Below are 22,209 nucleotides of genomic sequence, written 5' to 3'. Positions count from 1 at the left end.
GTCAGCAGTGGTACAGAGAAACTCAACGCCATGATGCGTCAACGCAAGTACTCTGCTGCAGGCCCGCAGAGAGACGGAGACATGTCCAATCTTTAAAAGACAGTGCAAGCCTGTGATTGGTCCCAACACCACTTCCTTTACGTTTGCCAACAGCACCGACAAAACAAACTGCTGAAGGTATCCAGCGGCTGACACGAAGCAGACCAAAGAACGTCTCACGGAAGAAATCCATTGATATGAACATTTACATATACGTGACTGAAGGAGTACAAAGGTATAAACGTGAGTTTAGAGGTGGCAAGGTGGAGGAGAATGTCCATGTTAAGTCTCTTGAGGGCGACGGTGGCACAGGAGTTAAGTGCTCGCCTCGCAATCGGAAGGTCGCAGGTTCGAGACCCGCTCAGTCTGTCACTGTTGTTGTGTCCTTGGGCAAGACACTTAACCCACATTGCCTGCTGGTGGTGGTCGGAGGGACCGGTGGCGCCAGTGCTCGGCAGCCTCGCCTCTGTCAGTGCGCCCCAGGGCAGCTGTGGCTACATTGTAGCTCATCCCCACCAGCGTGTGAATGTGTGTGTGAATGGGTGAATGACTGATTGTGTTGTAAAGCGCCTTGGGGGGTTCCAGGACTCTAGAAGGCGCTATATCAAATACAGGCCATTTACCATTTACCATCTGAAGTCTCTCTACTCGATATAAAAACTAATTCAGTACTGTGGACCAGCGCCGTGACTGCAGTGGTGGCAAAACCACCCACCCCGCCCCACAGAAAAGCACTAAGCCTGCTGCTGTCCTGGGGGTAATTTCGAAACCCATCCATCCATTATTTGTACTAGGGGTTGTATCAACTAGTCGACTAGTCGACTTCACTGCTCTGTAGTGACTTTATATGCCAGTCATCGACAAATCGCTGTCACGTGATAATGACCGACAAGATGCAGTCCTCGGAAAAGACACCAGGTGACAAACTCCTGCGCGTTGGGAGGCAACGCGCTGTGCCAGAGCGTCAGTATCTGACGCCCGCCGTAAAACTGACATTTGACCGAATTGTGACGTTTACCCTCTTGCAATTTAACCTTCCCCTCACCCCCATCCTAACCTTAACCAGCTTGCACATGCAAAGCTCTGATTGTTGACGCGCTCCAGACATCTGGGTCCTGAGCACGGCCACAGTAACATTATCAAATCAGGTGTCGCCACCTCAAAAACAAAGTTAACACGCGATCGTTCATGTCAGCTCATTTCCTTTAATGTTTTCTGTCTTTTATTTGTGCCTGATGCGTGTCGCTGCTGTGGAGCGGGGTGCATCGCCTGTTTTGTTCTCCGGTGATGCACCTCACTGATGCGGCCGGCGCGCACTCCGCTGTTTTTGCGGTCGGTAGATCTTTTAGAACTGCAGTTTAAAGGTAACTCATAAGGTGAATATATATGAACCCAGGTAGCAGTTTCTCTTTAGGATTGAGAGGAGATGCAGGAAGATAATAAACAGGCAGGACAGAAAAATAGTCAAATAAAAACAAGTTAGTTTTTGTACCTGGTGGTTGCAACAAACAGACACCACTGAAGGTAATCAGAAGTGAGGAACAGAAAATGAATTAATTATTTTTATGTTTAGAGCAGCAGGAAGTCCGAGAGGCTGCAGGCGCATCAGTGAGTTTGCGGCCGCTGCGCAGGGGGAGGGGGGGGGGGGGAGAGCTGAAGCAGAAACTCCCGTTGTTAAAAGAGATGTGTTTAACTTTGAAAATGTGGGCGCAATTTTAATTGTCAAAAACTCCAGCGAACCATTAGTTCATTTTGCTAAATAGAAATTGAGGCCTGCCTCTAATTCTGGTCCTCCTTCCAATAAAGGCCTGGAGCTTGATGAGCTTGAGTCAAATACAGGCCCGGGCCTGTATTAGACGATTTACGGTATTACACAAGGTAATGCAGAAACTATCGTTGTTAAAAGAGGTGCGTGCATTTGAGCCCCCCCCACACGCACACACACACACCCGCGTCGGAAAAAAACTCTTGGTCACCCATCGTCAGTTTTAGCCGCTTCAGCTGTGTGACGTCATCAACAACTAGTCGAAGTCGATTCGATTTTCATTACTTGACGGTCGACTTTAAAAAAAATTCAGTCGTGCAGCCCCTAATCTGTACCCACTTATCCACGCAGGGTCGGGGGGGCCGGTGTTTATCTCCAGCAGTCTTTGGGCAAGCAGTGCTTTGAAACCCGCCTCAGCCAAAGGGAAGTGTCTCCATTAATGCGATTGCGCGACTCCACACCCAAGCAGATGGAGACGTATAAACCAGGCTTCAGCGATGTGGCTGTGCTGCATGGATGCCTCTGATAAAAGCCGTCGGTGTCACAACTTACCGGACGTGAACGCTGATCGGAGCCGTTCGGGCCAACATGGGAGTGGCTGGAACGCTCCTGCCTTCAACATTAGAAGCACTTCTGGGTAAGGAGTGAGACGGGCTGTAACAACCAGCATGAAGTGTTTAAACCATTTCATCCAGACAGCAGGATGAGGCTTCCCAGTTGAAGCTATAGTTACCTGACAGAGCTTGTGATGGAGTTGCGGCGTGTCCTCATCTCGTAGTAGATCTCAACAGGAGAGAGCTTCCTGCTGATCCTGTGGTCGGGGCTGCCCACTGTGAGTCGGGGCTGGGACAGAGAGCGCTGATCAGCAGCTACGCTGGGGGAAGAGTCTTTTGGGAGAAGAGGCAGTGAATATATTTACCCAGCACTTCTGCTTTTGTTGGGCTGTTTTTAAAACCTTAATTAAGAATAGGTTTAGGTTGTTTTCTCACCGTTATCATGGGATGTTGAGTCTGACATCGAGCTGGTGCTTTCTGACATCACAGTGTCCTCTAAAACACAACAAGCAGCAACACGGATGAGGATGCAGGATTCTGCTGACTTTACTAAAGATAAATGAAAACTTTCAACATCTTTGGTATGTTCTTGTTGTGTCTGGTTTCCAACTGCATTTTTGGTTCTTTTTAAAACACAGAAAAAAAGCTACACACGAACCAATTTCACACATCGTTCCCTAGTTAGACAGGAAATCTTGCGAGATAAAACGTTACATTGGAGAAAACAACATGGTGAAGGAACGTGCAGAGTGCTGTCACTTTGCATTCTGATTGGCTACACATCACATTCAACAAGCATCATGTTGGTTTATCCTCAATATTCAGCCAAGACAATCCATCGTGTTTGATTTCCCTGATGTTCCCCGTGTGATTCCCAGCTGACCCGAGCACACCGAAACACATCACACACAGCAGGATAATCTGTTAAGACTATCTTTAGAGTCGTTACATAATTTTGCGCCTCCTCAAAGGTAAATTTTTCTCATATTTTTATACATTTGCGGTGGCCTCTAGTAGAAATTATTACAAAACTCTGTGGAATAAAGCTCCAGTGCACCTGTTCCAGGAACCAGAAGTCACACCAGAGGAGAAAGTGGCAGAACACGGCAGGAATCTTATTTCCTGATATTTCCTGATATCCTCTTGCCTCTGATTGGCTAACAGCAACACAACTCTACTACTGCTTCTGTTTGCCCAAAAACTTTAATGTTTTATCTCTACAATTAACGCAAATTTTGTAATCCTAGAGTATCAATGTCTACTTTCTATCAGAAGCTAAAGCAGGAGACAGGTGTAGGAGACTATTTTCATGTTCAGCCAGCATAAAAAACTCAGTGACCCATTATAATCAAACTCAATAAATAAAAATTGGTTTCTCAGTGAAGTTGACCTTTAAGATTGTTGGTAGTGGACAATCCGGTCAAAATCTGCATGATTTTCTTGCTCAATCCATCAATCAACCAAAGCTTTATTTATGAAGCGCCTTCCCTGTCGGGAAGCCCAAGGCGCTGAACACAGTACATGAGAAATGTGAAACATGATGAATACATCGAAAATAAAAAAAATTCAAATAGTGCAAAAAAGGTAAAACATTAAAGTAGAAGACAAATGGGTAAAACAAGGGAAAAAGAGACCAATAAAAACAGGGAAATGAAATCAACATAAAAGAGGGCCAAATTCAAACACGTTCAAGGAACGCCAAGCGGAGGAGGTGGGTTTTTAGGTGACTCTTTAAGACTGGCAGAGATGGGGGAAGCCTAACTGAGGGTAGCAACTGGTTCCAGAGTGACGGTGCTAGGACTGAGAAAGCCCGGTCCCCGCGAGTACGACACCTAGAACGAGGGACAGCGAGCAGGCCTTGGTCAGAGGAGTGCAGAGCGCGTGATGGGGAATGTCTGTTCAGGAGTGTGGCCAGATAGGGGGGACCACCACCCTGGAAGAAATTGTAAACAAAGACGAGGAGTCTACAGTGTGAATGATAACAGACCGGAAGCCAGTGCAGGGAGGCCAGAACCGGACTGATGTGGTCCCGTTTCCTGGTCCCAGTCAGGAACCTGGCTTGTAGGCGGCGCAATAATGATTGACCCAGTCCGGCATATAGAGAGTTGCAGTAATCAAGCCTAGAAATTACAAAAGCATGGAGTACTCGCTCCAGGTGGGCTCTCGACAGCATAGGCTTGATTTTTGCAAGGCGTCTCAGATGAAAGAAATTGGACCGGATCACAGAGTTGATGTGAGCATCAAATTTTAAGTCCAGCGTCAATTTTCACCCCCAGACTGGTGACAACTAGCTGTGAGTAGGGAGAAAGAGGGCCAAGATCAACATAACGACCCACAGCCCTGCTGTTGGGGTGAAAAACAATGAGCTCTGTTTTCCCCTCATTCCGATGCAGATAGTTGGCTATTAGCCAAGACTTCACCTCATTAAGAAAGGACACAAAGGACTGGATAGAGAGACCTTTCTCTTGACACAATGGAGAGTAAATCTGGCAATCGTCGGCATAGAGATGGAACACTAGGCCATGTTTCTTCTTCCTCAGTAAGTGAGGCAGCATCAGAGGTGACTGTAGAACCTCATCTGTGCTTGAACTGTTTTGATCCAGTTGAGCTTTCAGAGTTATCAAAAATATTAGCTTCATCTAAACCTTCAACTTGCATTTTGGATCCAATCCCAACCAAATTATTTAAAGAAGCATTTCCTTTGGTTACTGCACCCATTCTAAATATAATCAATCTATCCTTAGTAAATGGGTATGTACCACAAGATTTTAAGGTTGCTGTAATCAAACCTTCACTTAAGAAGCCTTCTCTGGATCCAGATGACCCAATGAATTATAGACCAATATCTAACCTTCCATTTTTATCCAAAGTCCTGGAGAAAATAGTGGCCATCCAAGTATGTGAGCATTTAAACACTAATGCTCTGTTTGAGGAATTTCAGTCTGGTTTTAGAGAGTATCACAGCACTGAAACTGCATTAGTGAGAGTTACAAATGATATTCTCATGGCCTCAGATAAGAATATTTTGTCTGTTCTAGTCTTGTTAGATCTCAGTGCTGCCTTTGACACAGTTGATCACAATGTTCTTTTAGAAAGACTTGAACATGTTGTAGGGATCAAAGGAGCAGCGCTAGGCTGGTTTAAATCCTACCTGTCTGACAGATTTCATTTTGTAAATGTACATGAAAAATCGTCTTCATACTCCAGGGTTACTTGCGGAGTACCACAGGGTTCAGTGCTTGGACCAATTCTTTTTACTATATGTATGCTCCCAATTGGTAAAATCAATTGACAGCATGGGATAAACTTCCACTGTTATGCTGACAATATTCAGTTATATTTATCCATTAACCCTGATGAACCTAATCGGTTGGGTAGATTACAGGCTTGTCTTGAGGACATAAAAAATTGGATGATTCTAAACTTTTTGCTTTTAAATCAAGACAAGACGGAAGTTCTCATCTTTGGACCAGAAATCCAGAAAAGGAAATTGCTTAGCCAATCACCTGACCTGAATGGCATTACATTAATCTCCGAGAACAAAGTAAGGAACCTTGGTGTCATCTTTGACCAGGACATGTCATTCAAATCCCAAGTTAAACAGGATTGTAGGATTTCCTTTTTCCACCTTCGGAATATTGCTAAGATTAGGAGCATCCTTTCCAGAAGTGATGCTGAAAAACTAGTTCATGCATTTATTACATCAAGACTGGATTACTGTAATTCATTACTCTCAGGAAGTCCACAGAATGTAGTTAAAAGTCTTCAGCTTGTCCAAAATGCTGCAGCTAGAGTTCTGATGAGAATTAAAAAGAGAGATCATATCTCTCCTGTCTTAGCTTCCCTACATTGGCTACCTGTTAAATTCAGAATAGATTTTAAGATCCTTCTTCTCACATATAAAGCTCTTAATAATCAAGCTCCATCATACATCAGTGACCTGATTGTTCCATATGTTCCTAACCAAGCACTTCGCTCTCAGACTGCAGGTCTACTGGTGGTTCCCAGAATAACTAAAATTAGGATGGGAGGCAGATATTTTAGTTATCAGGCTCCTCTCCTGTGGAACCAGCTCCCAGCTTTAGTCCGTGAGGCAGACATCTTGTCTACTTTTAAGACTAGGCTTAAAACATTTTTATTTGATAGGGCCTATGGTTAAAATCTGATGTTAGCCTAGAACTGGACAAGTGGGGGAGTAGAGGGAGGTGGAGTGTACAGTCAGTAAAGACGGCTCTCCCTTGCCTTGACTCCAACATGCTTCCATCTAAATAGGATAGATTATCCAGAGTTTTCTCTGTAGTTATGCTGCTATAGGCTTAGACTGCTGGAGGATACACTGACCACTTTTCACACTCTACTACATTCTTCTACAATCTGCTCTTTAACTGCACTATTTTCTGCTATTTCAGCTGTTAACTTTATTTTTTCTCTAAGTGTTTTTCTCCCCAGAAGAAGTTACATTGATGTTCTGCTGAGCTGTGGTGGCCTCATGGAGGGGGCCATCGTCTAGCACACTGCTGCTAACCACTTAAACATTCTCCCTCTCCTGATAATAACTTTTAGCTTTCCTTGACGTTGGATGTGCTAATACTAGTTTACCCGTTTAATTACAGATCCACTAGGATAAATACAATAAATTTTATCTCTCACCAAATAGAATATTTACTAAAAAATCACAATATAACTATAGACACATTACTTTGTCTTTGTCTGTCTGTGTGTGTGTGTGTGTGTGTGTGTGTGTGTGTGTGTGTGTGTGTGTGTGCGTGCGTGCGTGCGTGCGTGCATGCCTGCTCTGTCTTCTCCATCCCCAGTGAGTCGTGGAGGATGGCTGCTTATACTGAGCCAGGATTCTCTGGAGGTTTCTTCCTGTTAAAAGGGAGTTTTCCTCTCCACTGTCGCTTTACACTTGCTTAGTATGAGGATTGCTGTAAAGTCACTGACACTAGTCAGTGACTTGATGCAATTTGCTGGGTTCCTTATATAGGAAACATTACTTCTGATTGGCTTAATGAACTGTGAATTGGAATGTTTATTATGTGAAGTGCCTTGAGACGACTCTTGTCGTGATTTGACGCTATATAAATAAAATTGAATTGAATTGAAAGTTTACGAAAGATTGACCCCAGATGTAGCAGATAAATTGCAAACAAAAGAGGACCAAGGATCGATCCCTGCGGGACCCCCCATCGGAGCCCCTCCCAAGAAGAAAAAACATCACCTAGTTTATCACAGAATGTCCTGTTGTGGAGATACGATCTAAACCAATCCAGAGCTGACCCTTTGATCCCAACCCATCGTTCCAAGCGATCGAGTAGAATCGCGTGGTCAACTGTGTCGAAGGCTGCTGTCAGGTCTAACAACAGAAGCACCACAGATGTACCCTGATCTAGTGATAGATAGATGTCATTTAGGACCCTCAGTAGAGCCGACTCCGTGCTATGGCCAGACCTGAACCCTGATTGGAAATCCTCAAACAGATCAGAGTCAGCTAAATGTGAGACCAGCTGCTGATAAATGACTTTCTCAAGCAGTTTTGATGTAAAGGGCAGGGTAGAGATAGGCCTGTAATTTTCGATCACAGAGACATCAGCACCAGGTTTCTTCAGGGTCTGCCGAATAACTGCTGCTTTCAAAGCAGCTGGGACCACACCTGTGCTGAGGCTCCCATTGATAATCTGACCAAGTGAAGGGCCAAGACACGGAAAGGCAGCCTTCCAGAGACGAGGCGGCAGAACGTCAAGTGGAGAGCCAGATGGCTTCTGCCTCGCAACAAGCTTACTCAGCTCAGAATAAGAAACAGTACTGAGGGAGCTCAGGGTGGGTGGTGATGGAGGAACTGGAACAGGGTCAATAATTACCAGAAATAGCTGCTCTAATGCCCGATACTTTATCAACAAAGAATCTGTGAAAATCTTCAGAGTTTCCAGCAGCTGTAGGAGACATGGAGCTAGGCTCCTTATACGTCAGAACAGAGTTCAGTGTTTTGTAGAGAATCTTGGGATGCTGTGCGAACCAGGCCTTACCCAATACAAAAATAACTAAAACTTAATAGATTGTTCAGATGCTGAGCTTGAGAGGGATGCTGTAGCAGCTGAGCCATTCTCTAGTGCATGCATCTAACATTAAAAGGTCATGTGTCAGTGGGTTTGACTGCAGAGTACCTGTATGGCACCCCCGGTGGACTGTCCTCTTGCTATTTGGTCCATTTCGGTCTGATTCTGAGTTTCGGCACAAAGCGCCGGTGAAGATTGCTTTCATCTGCTTCCTCTGCACAGAGTCATCCTGTAGCCAAGACACGGCCAATCATGTCAGACCACAAGGATACACACATTGAAATGGCTGATGCGTAAACACTATTGATATTCGAGGTGTTGACTTACCTCTGCCTTGGTGCTCGGCGCCAGGCCAGCTCTGCGCTGCACCAGCGGGGCTTTCTCGCCCGTCTCCAGAGGAAAAGCACATGGCAGCTTCCCAGTCAGTTCCTGTAGAGGGGGTGTTCAATAAGAGCTGTGATGCTACATAAAATGATGCCAGCTTACTGTAAGTCTCAACAAGATCCATCCTAAAAGGTCTTCTGCACCAAAATCATTAAGCATAAGAGCTGCAGAATGACGTAACAGCGTCGTGCTGTAATTCACCACAGAGCGAGGAAATAACTCCACATATCTAACAGCTCTAACTTTTCAGCTGAGCTACTCTGCCAGAAAAAAAAATCAGATTTCAAAAATAGATATGATGGGATGGAGTGAGTCTGAATATATAGTGATGTGTTAAACAGCTGTTAAAGAAAAGCCGAGGCAGCTTATTAGCACGTGCTGACAGCCTCTCCGGACCAATCCAGCCCAGATTCATTTGCATCCTGCTGTATGTGATGACAGCATTTTCAACAAGTCTCTTGTTTGCATCTTTGCTCAGAGGCTGTCGTACAGCTCAACTGGACACGAACATGAAAAGCCAATTAATTAAAAATAATCCTCATCTTCTACCAAGAGACTCGTGGTAAACCAGGTGTGTCACGGGTGTGTGAGAGAGCCAGATGCTACTCACTGCTTCCTGCAAACAGACTTGTTTGAGCTCTCCCACTCTTGCACTGAGGAGAGCCTCCAGGGCCTGCTTCCTCTGCTGCAGAGCTGCGATCCGCTCAGCCTGCAGCTTGCTGTCCTGGCAGCCTTGAACATCTGGAGAGCAGAACACACAACATTACATGAGCTTCACTTTATACATGAGAAGTTCTCACAACAACAAACTCAATGTGTTACAAAGGCTGTTTTTCTGTGAGGGTTTATCGTTTTCTGATAAGTGTGTCTTGCAGCTGTGGCGACTATGGGAACAAAAGGTCTTTGCACGCAAAGTTGTTGTCAGCTGTTCCCTCAAGAAAATCAGCAGAAAAAACAGGAGCTGCTGGATCTGTCTTTACTCACCAGGAGTCCCCAAACCCATGGATGTGATCAGGTGTCCTTTCACCTCCATGTGACGTAATTCTGGGAACTTAACAATTCCGTCTCCCAGCTACGCCCTTACCTAATGAAGACAGACTGCTGGTTATCTGCAGCTCAGATTCAGGAACAAAACATGGATGTTTCAATCTGTTTGACCTTGCAGCCATCTGTGGTCTTGAGGTTTGGAGGGAGTTTCATATTTAGTGAATCAGAAGTGGATAAGTGCGGGAGGGATCACGTGACTCAGAGAGGGAGGAGACTATCCCCGACTCCTAAAAGAAAGAAGTGTACGTTTTTATTGTCATAAAACCATCTAACAGTAAATTAGTTATATATATGCCAAGGTGTTAAAGCAGTCTACGTTAGAGGTAACAAAAACACGGAGCATTGATTGTAGAGTAACACAAAAACTAGGTTAGCAACACACTTAGCTTCAAATGATTATGTTAAAACTAATAATTACAATTACAAATAACTATAATTAAACCTAAATGAAGTCAAACGTATGTAGAAAAATACATCAAGATGTTTAAATCTAAGTTGGTGTTGATTTAAATTTAAATATTTAGCTAACATGAAAATAAATGGAGTCTGCTGTAAAACAGAAGAGATCCCCTGTCTAACATCTCCTTCGGTGGTTAGAGTGTGTCTGAGTTCGGTCGCACGTCATTTATGCTGCCGGGCTTCTCCGCTTTCATAAACGATCCAAAGACAAACAGACTCACACAACCTCAGCACCAAAGGTGATGGACAGGAGGTCTCTTCACCTCCCTCGCCTTAGCTTGGGTAGGCCAAACCCTGACGTTTGTGTTTTTATGAGACACTAAATGTGGACTAATGCCACTGTGAGAATAGAATAGAATAGAATAGAATTGAATTGAATTGAACAGAATAGAATTGAATAGAACAGAACAGAATTTAATAGAACAGAATAGAATAGAATTGAATAGAACAGAATAGAATAGATTAGAACAGAACAGAACAGAATAGATTAGAACAGAATAGAATAGAATTGAACAGAATAGAACAGAATAGAATTGAATAGAACAGAATAGAATAGACTAGAACAGAATAGAATTGAATAGAACAGAATTGAATAGAACAGAATAGAACAGAATAGAAGAGAATAGAACAGAATAGATTAGAACAGAACAGAATAGAACAGAATAGAATAGAATTTAATAGAATAGAATAGAATAGAATTGAATTGAACAGAATAGAATTGAATAGAACAGAACAGAATTTAATAGAACAGAATAGAATAGAATTGAATAGAACAGAATAGAATAGATTAGAATAGATTAGAACAGAATAGAATAGAATTGAACAGAATAGAACAGAATAGAATTGAATAGAACAGAATAGAATAGAATAGACTAGAACAGAATAGAATTGAATAGAACAGAATTGAATAGAACAGAATAGAACAGAATAGAAGAGAATAGAACAGAACAGATTAGAACAGAACAGAATAGAACAGAATAGAATAGAATTTAATAGAACAGAATAGAATAGATTAGAACAGAACAGAACAGATTAGAACAGAATAGAATAGATTAGAACAGAATAGAATAGATTAGAACAGAACAAAATAGAACAGAATAGAATAGAATAGAACGGAACAGAATAGAATAGATTAGAATTGAATATAATAGAATTGAATAGAACAGAATAGAATAGATTAGAACAGAACAGAATAGAATAGACACATTTTGGGAGACACCAGAGTGCTCGTGATCCGTTTAATAGAACACTTAGAAAGCTGAGCTGGTGCACGTGAGAGATTCTGAAGCTATTACTCTAAAATTAGAACTTTGACAGAATTAGCAACCTATTAATTAGCAAGGAGGGGTAAAAAAGGAGAGCAGATAAGTAACATTAATAATAAATGGAACGATACAGAGAAGGAGAAAGTTAATCCACTCGGTTTGTGCCTCAGAGGCCAAAAGCTGCAGGAAGAAGAGACAGAGTCGGATCCAGACTCCAGGTTGGTTGTTAGGTGAGCCGGAAATGTTCCACACAGCTTTTCCACCAAACACTCTACAGAGACCTGATATCCAAAAATAGTGACAACCTTTGCTGCCAAAAGCCTCTCGCTTGTCTCTGCGCTCAAATCGCTGCCATAAACAATCACCCACCTGTCTCCTCGCCAGTCGTTTAAATCTTAAAAAGACTCAATTCTGCTCACGGAAGGCCTGAAGGGCTGCATTCCTATTCCTGTGCCCGCTTCTGCTAGCGTTGCTTCTTTGAAAAGGAAACATTTATCTGTCGGTTAGTGAGAGCAGCTGTCTCAAAGCTCTGCTCACAAACAAGCAGATGGGCAGAAGCCAGCAGCACAGACGGCTGTTTCCTTCTCAAACACCACAAAGAATGAAGCCCACTTTTACTGTAAGACAGACGGGAAATAGTGTTGGGTCCTGTCCTGGAGCTGACACACACACACACACACACACACACACACACACACACACACACACACACACACACACACACACACACACACACACACACACACACACACACACACACACACACACACACACACACACCACGCCTGACCTCCCAGTGACAGACAAGTGGGAGCCGCTCACATAACCATGTGGCAGAGGTACGACGGCCAAAACTCTCGGACAAAAGCTCATCACATGAATCCTGTTAAACCATACCGAGTCCACAGTGACCAGATTTTAAGATAATCTAATGATGTGAAGGGGATTTTCACCTGGGGCAGAGCCAGAAAAACACTGGAGGTGTAAAACAGACAGACATTTGTCTGCTGAGCAGCCGAATACCAGAGCCAAAAGGTTGCCATGCCTCTTAACCATCACTCTCTCCTGCAGGGAAACATTTGCTTGAACATTTGGTTCCTTTCTCACTGAGATGTTCTTTATTGACTCTGGAAAACAAAGATGTGTTCACTAGCTGTGGTTGTGTATTCGCTCCTTTTAAACAAACCAAGTCACCCTCTTAACAAATGGGATTAAACTCAGCGGGATACGAAAATATTCACTGTAACATGTAAGTGTGTGTGTGTGTGTGTGTGTGTGTGTGTGTGTGTGTGTGTGTGTGTGTGTGTGTGTGTGTGTGTGTGTGTGTGTGTGTGTGTGTGTGTGTGTGTGTGTGTGTGTGTGTGTGTGTGTGTGAGTGTGTGTGTGTTCCATGAAGTTACAGATGTTCTGAGCACCCCAGAAAATGAGGAGGTAGTACTCTGGAGCCCTGAGGGTAAGGGGGTGGGGGGTGTCGGGCTCATCTGACCCAGCCGTTAGAAACGTGCATATGAAAGAATCGGTTGTCTGGTAAACATGAGCTTTTCAGGTCAACAGCTTAAATTAGTCTAATCCAGCCAGTAGCTCACACCTGCTGATACTCCCAGTGGGAGGTCTGCAACCTGCGGCTCTGGGGCCAACGCATTAACCTGAGTGGTGTTTATATTTAAATGCTGAATAGATAAGGGTAGTTTCAGCATGTTCTTGTGCACATGTATGTAACATGCATGGACTCCATGTCTTCAGCACCAGAATGACCTAAAGTCTGGAGGCGTTGTGTTTCACTCAAAGCTAAAAAATCTACATAGTTGCTGTAAAAGAGGAAGTTTTTCACAGCTTCTGGAAAATGAAATTAAAGTCATAAATAACAGTACTGAATGTGAAAGGGTGCAGGTGACGGCTGGAAAACTCAAGTGTAACGTTCTATATGACTATATGTTCTTTATTTTAGTCACAATAAAAATAACATACACACCTCTCCCCCCCCCCCCCCCCTCTCTGCCTGTTGAGTCTGTTCATGTTTATGTTTATTCATTTAGCAGACGCTTTTATCCAAAGCGACTTACAGTTTATAAACTATAGAGCTCCGGGAGTTGACGTCACTTCTCCCGGCATGCAACAGTTCAAATCGAAACGGCGCCATCTTGGCAGGCAGAAGCCGGCAGCTGGACTATATGTTATTCTCAGAAAACTCAATCAGACAGGAAATATGGTAGATTCCTGTTGTGCCCCAGGATGCAGAACAAACGCGGACGACATAAGGAATGAGCCATCTACAGGATTCCCCAAGATCCGGAGCGCCGCAAACGTTGGATCATTGTAATAAAACACGCTAGTGACCGGGCGAAAATGAAGCTGTGGGATCCCGAGAGTAAAGGTTTTCGCTTATGCAGCGACCGCTTCATATCAGGTACTTAAACCAACGTTTCCTCAACTGTGTGTGGTATTTATTTTAAATGCTTTTATTACGATTCTTAGTGGGCTTCCTAAACTTATTTTGGCGTGGCTTTTTCTGTCTTATTACTCATAGCAGCAAGTAAACATCATGTAAAACGTTTCCTCGTGAGTTCTGCGTGCTGCCGTTTCCGTGTTTTATGATCACAGCAATTAACCGGCTAAGCTGTATTTAATTTTTAAGCAATGGTTGATCAATTGTCAGATCACACATAAAAAGCACTTTGGATTGCTATTATCTGTCTCACCGAGACTACTTACGTGTAAATCTGTTATTTGTCCATCCATCCATTTTCATCCGCGTATCCGGAGTCGGGTTGCGGGGGCAGTAGCGTGACTTCCCTCTCCCCAGCCGCCGGAGCCAGCTCCTCCGGGTAAATCCCAAGGGGTTCCCCCGGCCAGGTCCGGTAAGAAGTCCGCTCCGACATCTTCTGGCGTTTTTAAAAAGTATCCCAGGGGCACGGTAAGGGTCGGAGATGTTTAGTCTATTTAATTTCTGACTATATAAAACGATTTCTTCTGTTTTAAAGTGTGAAGTAAACTCCGACGAAGTAAAATCCAAGCGGATCCCGTTCATGTTCATGGTTACATCCGTGTTTGTTTACCTTTTTTGCATGCCAAAATGGCGTCTAGTAACTGAGAGTCACGTGGGGTCCGGAGCTCTATAGGGCACGTTGTGAGTCTGCTGCCCAGAGCAGGATCGGGCAAGCTGTGGGGCCTTTTGGTTTGGGTTCTCAAGACGCCTAGTGGGGGTTACTGCAGAATGGGAATCAAAATGTGTAATTTCATCTGTTGGACATGTGTCAAAGTAAAAGTCTACACACTATGTCCATAATGCCGGGATCACACTGCGATTTTTGGCCATCGCACAGGATTGTTCCTGTCACTGTGAGAACTCCAGAGAGGTGTCCCACTGTATGACACAAGATTTGTGAGAGGCAGACTGCATGACGTGTCGCTCCATCAGGACACGCTTCATCATGAGTGCACCTCCCAAAGATGTACGTCACGAAGCAGACAGCTAACAAACCAAAGCTGAAAGATAAAATAAAGCACTAGCCTGGCACGCTCCATTGACGGCTCTCGGTTGTGGGGCGGGTTCTACCGTTGTCTTTCAAATGATCTCCGCATTCCACTGGACAATGAATGTGACATACTCTTGTTTGTTGCATCATCCCACCCACCAGGCATATAGAGTGCCCTGATTGGCCCACAAAGCGGATAAGCTCTGTGATTTGTTCACTAAGCAAATAGAGCTCTGTGATTGGCCCACCATTATGGACCAATCACAGCTCTTTATGTGTTTGAAACCCCTCTAGAGAGCTGTGATTGGCTAGCCAGAGTCCTGGTAGGAGCTGCTGAGGTTTCAATGGAGCGTGCCTAGACCATTCTTTGCAAAGCAAGAATTTGGTCTAGTTCACTAGGCTAATAAAGCACAGCTGTTAACACTACTTTTTAGCATCAGCTCATGACCGAGCTCATCTTCCTTAAAGAGTAAAATTGCTTTCAAAACCACTTTGGCCTCAGACTCCGGCTGCGAGTCTCTTTTTCCAGCTAAACAGCTGATCTGTCTGCTGGACCGTCACCCTTCTCATCCTCCTTTATGAATAAAAACTCACCCAACTACAGAGAAGTCATTATCTGTCACAGATCGCTCCGACATCTAAAGAGTTGCCGTGAATTCTGTCTCACCGTTTATTCTGCAGCTCTGTGACATCTCATCACACTCGCTGTCACGAAGCGGCGCTACCTCTGTCCCTCTGCAACTAAACGCTACTGAACCATAATAATCGGTTAAGATTTCCACCAACAGCAAAGGGACGTTTAAACATAGTTAATCCATTAAAAACTATTACAATATTTTTACGTACAACTTTTACAATAATTTGTTTAAATAATCCAAATTATCTTTATCTTATTTTGAAATTTCGATTGAGACCGGATGTGAAGTAACAACTCAGGAGCTAATAAGGAGAAGGAGGTGTTTCTGTTTTTGAAGGGGGGTGCTCTCCTTTACAAACCCCCTTTAGCTGCTGGATGGATGATGTTGGTTGATGCAGTCTATCGGTGACAAGGACACAACCGGAGGAGCATCTCACTTACCCTGCTGTAGGGTAAATCCACCCTGACGTCTGATTCGACCGCCTGACAAGGACCAGATCAAAGGAAGCATCCAGCTGTCTGTTATATATGTTGAGGCTTTATTCTTTTTATGGTTGGAGAGAAGAATTAAAGTTTACTAAACGGCCAGTGTGGCTGTGGCCATCTGCAGGGCCTCGTGTTTTTGATTCAGTCCTGAGGTTCAGGACGAGCAGCTTTTCTGGTTTACCCACCACACGATCTGGTCTACACCTGGCTAGATCAGAGGCTGCTCAGGTGCTTCTTTTTTCAAACATCTGGTGTGCACATGTGGGCCGATACAAAGACATCACATTCCTGTGGGACAGAGACGAATAAGATAAGGAGGGAGGGAGCTGCATCAAAGAAAGACACATCAGAGAGGGCTACAGCAGACCTGAGCATGTTGACTTTTGAGGGCCGTGAACGGCAGCTCGGACCTGCAGGGAGCCGAGGAGCCGGATGCAGCCACGCAGATATAAATGAGAGAGGAGTTTAGGGGCTACACATTAAAGCCTGTACAGCAGGAGGAGCTGCACTCCTCCATCTCATCTCAGGAGTAATACACATGAGATTATAGCAGTCACTGCAGCTACGGGCTATTCAGCTGGATTCCTTCATAAACATGATTCAATCAGCTTCTAAAGAGATGCTCTGCCCCCGCTTATTGTTTTTGTCTGGCTCCAAGTCCCAAACGAAGGGTGCTGCCATCGTTGTTCAAGAACCACATAAGATCGTTACTAACAGCTGTTCTGCAACACGCTCTGCATGTGTTGCACTGCGAGCTTTACAGACCTCAGGCAGCTGATTTGTTTGAGAAGCAGTTGGGATCACACCTAAAGCTGGCTGTGGACAGGTGAGGCTGGCACCCTCGTGTTGACACAGCTGCTGCTGTTGTGGATGTACACATGTTGACCTGGAGCAGGCTGTTAACACTCGGTTAGACCAGCACGAGGATCCCACTCCAGCTCCCCAAAACCTCGCCCGCTCTGCGAGGCTGAAGTAAGAGATGAGGCTCACCCCGACCTGAGCAAACCCAACCACAAAACTGTGAAAAAGGCTTATAGAAGGTCAGGTGGCCCCTCCAACCCCCTCTCTAATGTCATATCCTCCTGTGTGCGCTGTATCCATGAAAAACCGATTCATAACACACCTATCAGCACACAGCGGAATCAGGGCTCCAGCTGACCAATCATGTGGCTCCATTCTTCTTCTCTGGCCCAGGCCCACCTTTGAAGCCACCACAGGCCGGACCCGGCGATCGCTATCCACCTGGAATCCATTCAGATGAGGTAGGGAGAGTAATAAGGAAAGGAATGTGGGTCTCATGTCCAAGAGGATCAATTCCACACATGTTTCTCTTCTCTCCGTTCACCTGGAGAGGTTTCTGTTTGTTTTCTAAAGACTGACTTTTATTCTGCATGTAACCTGCTTTGTTGTTTTAGTAAAGCGCTCAGGGTGTTTGTTTTATTCAGATTTATGAAAGCAGAAACACACACACACACACACACACACACATCCTAATCTGATAGTGTCTTTTCAGGGAGGTATATTGATTTAGAAACTGAAGAAGTGGGTGAACTCAGTCTTGTTTCTGACACGATTCTTGCTTAACCCTCTCCGGCTCAAAATAAGTTTTGATAAAAGGATGAACAACGAAGTCCTTCAGAGGTACGTCTGAGTTAAAAAATGCTCATGAAATATGAATGTGGAGTAACCAGGTAGGTAGGTTTTAACGTTGCTAATCTGCAACTCCTGCCTCCAGAGGGTTAACACAGTCTGGGACTTAATTCCTTCAGCTAGTTCTCATACTTGATCTGTACAAAACGTTCACCTTCTCTACTGGTTCATCAGTTACCAGCTCCTGAACCAGTAGCTCCTATATCAGCAGCTCCTGAACCAGGAGCTCCTATACCAGCAGCTCCTGAACCAGCTGCTCCTGATCCAGTAGCTCCTATACCAGCAGCTCCTGAACCAGCTGCTCCTGATCCAGTAGCTCCTATATCAGCAGCTCCTGAACCAGGAGCTCCTATACCAGCAGCTCCTGAACCAGCTGCTCCTGATCCAGTAGCTCCTATACCAGCAGCTCCTGAACCAGCTGCTCCTGATCCAGTAGCTCCTATACCAGCAGCTCCTGAACCAGCTGCTCCTGATCCAGTAGCTCCTATATCAGCAGCTCCTGAACCAGAAGCTCCTGAACCAGCTGCTCCTGAAACAGTAGCTCCTGAACCAGCTGCTCCTGAACCAGCTGCTCCTGAAACAGTAGCTCCTGAACCAGCTGCTCCTGAACCAGTAGCTCCTATATCAGCAGCTCCTGAACCAGGAGCTCCTATACCAGCAGCTCCTGAACCAGCTGCTCCTGATCCAGTAGCTCCTATACCAGCAGCTCCTGAACCAGCTGCTCCTGATCCAGTAGCTCTTATATCAGCAGCTCTTGAACCAGGAGCTCCTATACCAGCAGCTCCTGAACCAGCTGCTCCTGATCCAGTAGCTCCTATACCAGCAGCTCCTGAACCAGCTGCTCCTGATCCAGTAGCTCCTATACCAGCAGCTCCTGAACCAGCTGCTCCTGATCCAGTAGCTCCTATATCAGCAGCTCCTGAACCAGAAGCTCCTGAACCAGCTGCTCCTGAAACAGTAGCTCCTGAACCAGCTGCTCCTGAACCAGCTGCTCCTGAAACAGTAGCTCCTGAACCAGCTGCTCCTGAACCAGCAGCTCCTGGACCAGTAGCTCCTGAACCAGCTGCTCCTGAACCAGCAGCTCCTGAACCAGAAGCTCCTGAACCAGAAGCTCCTGAACCAGCTGCTCCTGAAACAGTAGCTCCTGAACCAGCTGCTCCTGAAACAGTAGCTCCTGAACCAGCTGCTCCTGAACCAGCAGCTCCTGAACCAGTAGCTCCTGAACCAGCTGCTCCTGAACCAGCAGCTCCTGAACCAGCTGCTCCTGAACCAGCTGCTCCTGAACCAGCAGCTCCTGAACCAGCTGCTCCTGAAACAGTAGCTCCTGAACCAGCTGCTCCTGAACCAGCAGCTCCTGAACCAGTAGCTCCTGAACCAGCTACTCCTGAACCAGCTGCTCCTGAACCACCAGCTCCTGAACCAGCTGCTCCTGAAACAGTAGCTCCTGAACCAGCTGCTCCTGAACCAGGAGCTCCTGAACCACCAGCTCCTGAACCAGCTGCTCCTGAAACAGTAGCTCCTGAACCAGCTGCTCCTGAAACAGTAGCTCCTGAACCAGCTGCTCCTGAACCAGCAGCTCCTGAACCAGTAGCTCCTGAACCAGCTGCTCCTGAACCAGCAGCTCCTGAACCAGAAGCTCCTGAACCAGCTGCTCCTGAAACAGTAGCTCCTGAACCAGCTGCTCCTGAACCAGCTGCTCCTGAAACAGTAGCTCCTGAACCAGCTGCTCCTGAACCAGCAGCTCCTGAACCAGTAGCTCCTGAACCAGCTGCTCCTGAACCAGCAGCTCCTGAACCAGTAGCTCCTGAACCAGCTGCTCCTGAACCAGCTGCTCCTGAACCAGCAGCTCCTGAACCAGCTGCTCCTGAAACAGTAGCTCCTGAACCAGCTGCTCCTGAACCAGCAGCTCCTGAACCAGTAGCTCCTGAACCAGCTACTCCTGAACCAGCTGCTCCTGAACCAGCTGCTCCTGAAACAGTAGCTCCTGAACCAGCTGCTCCTGAACCAGGAGCTCCTGAACCACCAGCTCCTGAACCAGCTGCTCCTGAAACAGTAGCTCCTGAACCAGCTGCTCCTGAAACAGTAGCTCCTGAACCAGCTGCTCCTGAACCAGGAGCTCCTGAATCAGCTGCTCCTGAACCAGCAGCTCCTGAATCAGCTGCTCCTGAACCAGCTGCTCCTGAACCAGCAGCTCCTGAACCAGTAGCTACTGAACCAGCTGCTCCTGAACCAGCAGCTCCTGAACCAGCTGCTCCTGAACCAGCAGCTCCTGAACCAGCTGCTCCTGAACCAGGAGCTCCTGAACCAGCTGCTTCTGAACCAGGAGCTCCTGAACCAGCTGCTTCTGAACCAGGAGCTCCTGAACCAGCTGCTCCTGAACCATCTGCTCCTGTTTTAAAGGAATCACAACAAACAATCGCAAAACTAAAAACTTTCACCATTTTTGGACACAATCTACTCTGGAGCGTTGCTTTTATTTTGTCCTGCCTTTTGACAGAAAGACTCCCAGGAATTGTGACGTTTTGATGGAAAATGGCAGAACGAAGGCAAAACACACATAAAAAAAAACCTTTGTTATTTTTGATTCTGTCCACCTCCTGCTGTTTTGGTGCAGCATTTGGTGTTGTTTTTCACCGTGCCAGCAAATCAGCGTAATGTTACCATAACGGTGTGTCTTTAAAATGTGGCATGCCGGCATGGCGATGCGCAAACTTTGGGGCATTCGTTCCGCCGCGCTTGGTAGTACTATTGCTGTAATTGTCTGTCCTATAAACGGCGGTTGCACCTTGGAGCAACAGAGGGAGGTGTCATGATCAAGTAGGGAGTTAATGCCACGTTCCGGCCAGCAACTATATTGAAAATGAAAGTAAACGCGGGGCCGTAAGTTTTGCTTTTTAACAGAATCAGCTGAGATGGCAAACTGGAGCAATGAAGCTTCTCTCTGCTAGAGCTGAAGGTCAGATCACCAGAGACTGCAGGACTGTGGGGACAGATACCTTTAGGAGCGGCTTGTCAAAAAAAACTTAAAGATTGTGTCTTCAATCGCAATAAAAAGCAAGTTATGTCCAAGAAAAATGGAGGTCAGCGGCAGTGCAGGGACCGCCCCTGTATGCCATCATCACCTAATCTTTTGTAAAAAGGACTGCGCCACAATACCGCCATGGTCTGACCACTCATAAATGACCTACGGCTCCCTGACGCCACTACGGCATTGCGGCAAATGGACGGCATTGTTTTGTAAAAACAGCTATAGTTCTATTTCAACGCTTGAATGCTCCCAGAAAACGTGATTTTCATGTGCACTCACTCTATCTGGACCTCAAGGTTTCCGTAGCTCTTCTCTGCTTTTATAGCAGCACTGTCTGTCTATGTTGGCGATCAGTAGAAGACGATATTAAACATAGATTTGTGTGCATATTTTTTACATGAATTATAAAAAATATGTATTTGACAAATTTATTTTCTAAACTGTCAAAAACTTTTTTGGGGGCAAATTCTCTTCATTCTTGAGTGGTTAATTGGTTGAGTGGTGACACTCTTGGTCAGCTTGCTTCTCACACCAAACCTTCTTGGCGTGACCTTTGACCCAGCTCTCACCCTGGATTCTCATGTCAGTTCTCTTGTTCGCTCTTCCTTCTTCCATCTCAGGAACATTGATAAGCTGAGTCCCATTCTGTCCCGCTCTGAACTTGAGACAGTTATCCACACCTTCATCTCCTCACGCTTAGACTACTGTAACTCTCATTTTCACGTGTCTGAGCAGAACCTCCCTGAACCGTCTGCAGGTGGTTCAGAATACCTGTGCTCGGCTTCTGACCAAGTCCTCCAAACACACTCACATCACCCCGCTTCTCCTCCAGCTTCACTGGCTGCCAGTCAACTTCAGGGTTCATTTCAAGATCCTGGTTCTGGTCTATAGGGCCTTACATGGACAAGCACCATCTTACATTGGTGATCTTCTTAGTCCCTACACCCCCAGCAGGTCCCTGAGGTCCAGTGACCAAAGCCTACTGGTTGTTCAGCACCAGGCTAAAGGTCAAAGGTGACAGATCATTTGCTGCTGTAGCCCCCAGACTCTGGACCTCTCTCCACCTGAGCCTGAGATCAGTGGACTCAGTGGTCTCCTTTACGGAGGCAGCAGTAGCTTAACAGGTTGAGCGGGTTGTCCAGTAATCAGCAGGTTGCAGGTTCGATCCCGGCTCCAGACGGAGAATTCTGCTGTCGTGTCCTTGGGCAAGACACTTAACCCACCTTGCCTGCTGGTGGTGGTCGGAGGGACCAGCGCCTGTGCTCGGCAGCCTCGCCTCTGCCAGTGCGCCCCAGGGCAGCTGTAGCTACATCGTAGCTCATCCCCATCAGTGTGTGAATGATACACTGTTGTGTAAAGAGCT

General features: G+C 45.7%; 2 protein-coding genes across 3 annotated transcripts in view; both read right to left on the bottom strand.

Moving 5' to 3' along the window:
* Positions 1-22,209, bottom strand: part of ccdc120b (coiled-coil domain containing 120b) — a 29,741-nt gene that overhangs the window by 3,332 nt on the left and 4,200 nt on the right. The window contains exons 2-9 of one of the 2 annotated variants that reach the window (XM_015959991.3): positions 9,957-10,072; positions 9,783-9,882; positions 9,409-9,539; positions 8,742-8,843; positions 8,523-8,643; positions 2,794-2,853; positions 2,538-2,691; positions 2,357-2,458 (exon numbers count right to left, since the gene is read on the bottom strand). In XM_015959991.3, coding sequence (XP_015815477.1) covers positions 2,357-2,458; positions 2,538-2,691; positions 2,794-2,853; positions 8,523-8,643; positions 8,742-8,843; positions 9,409-9,539; positions 9,783-9,831 — 719 coding nt within the window. In that variant the 5' untranslated portion in view covers positions 9,832-9,882; positions 9,957-10,072. Of the gene's footprint in view, positions 1-2,356; positions 2,459-2,537; positions 2,692-2,793; positions 2,854-8,522; positions 8,644-8,741; positions 8,844-9,408; positions 9,540-9,782; positions 10,073-22,209 lie in introns of those variants that run through there. The other variant, XM_054748014.2, reaches the window with a different exon arrangement.
* Positions 18,723-20,201, bottom strand: LOC139068944 (zinc finger protein 853-like). Its single transcript, XM_070549784.1, has 4 exons — positions 20,049-20,201; positions 19,764-19,997; positions 19,209-19,712; positions 18,723-19,157 (listed from the first exon to the last, which is right to left on the bottom strand). Exons 1-4 carry the CDS (start codon positions 20,199-20,201, stop codon positions 18,723-18,725), a joined length of 1,326 nt encoding a protein of 441 aa, XP_070405885.1.

This window comes from Nothobranchius furzeri, chromosome 3 (genome assembly GCF_043380555.1).
Source record: "Nothobranchius furzeri strain GRZ-AD chromosome 3, NfurGRZ-RIMD1, whole genome shotgun sequence".
Classification (NCBI taxonomy): domain Eukaryota; kingdom Metazoa; phylum Chordata; class Actinopteri; order Cyprinodontiformes; family Nothobranchiidae; genus Nothobranchius; species Nothobranchius furzeri.
This window is presented reverse-complemented; position numbering and strand designations above follow the sequence as displayed.

Coding starts and splice junctions, on each gene's coding strand:
- LOC139068944 (XM_070549784.1), bottom strand. CDS start 20,201: ATGGTTCAGGAGCAGCTGGTTCAGGAGCTCCTGGTTCAGAAGCAGCTG. Junction 19,713..19,763: donor AGCTGGTTCAGGAGCAGCTG/GTTCAGGAGTAG, acceptor CTGCTGGTTCAG/GAGCAGCTGGTTCAGGAGCT. Junction 19,158..19,208: donor TGGTGGTTCAGGAGCAGCTG/GTTCAGGAGTAG, acceptor CTGCTGGTTCAG/GAGCAGCTGGTTCAGGAGCT.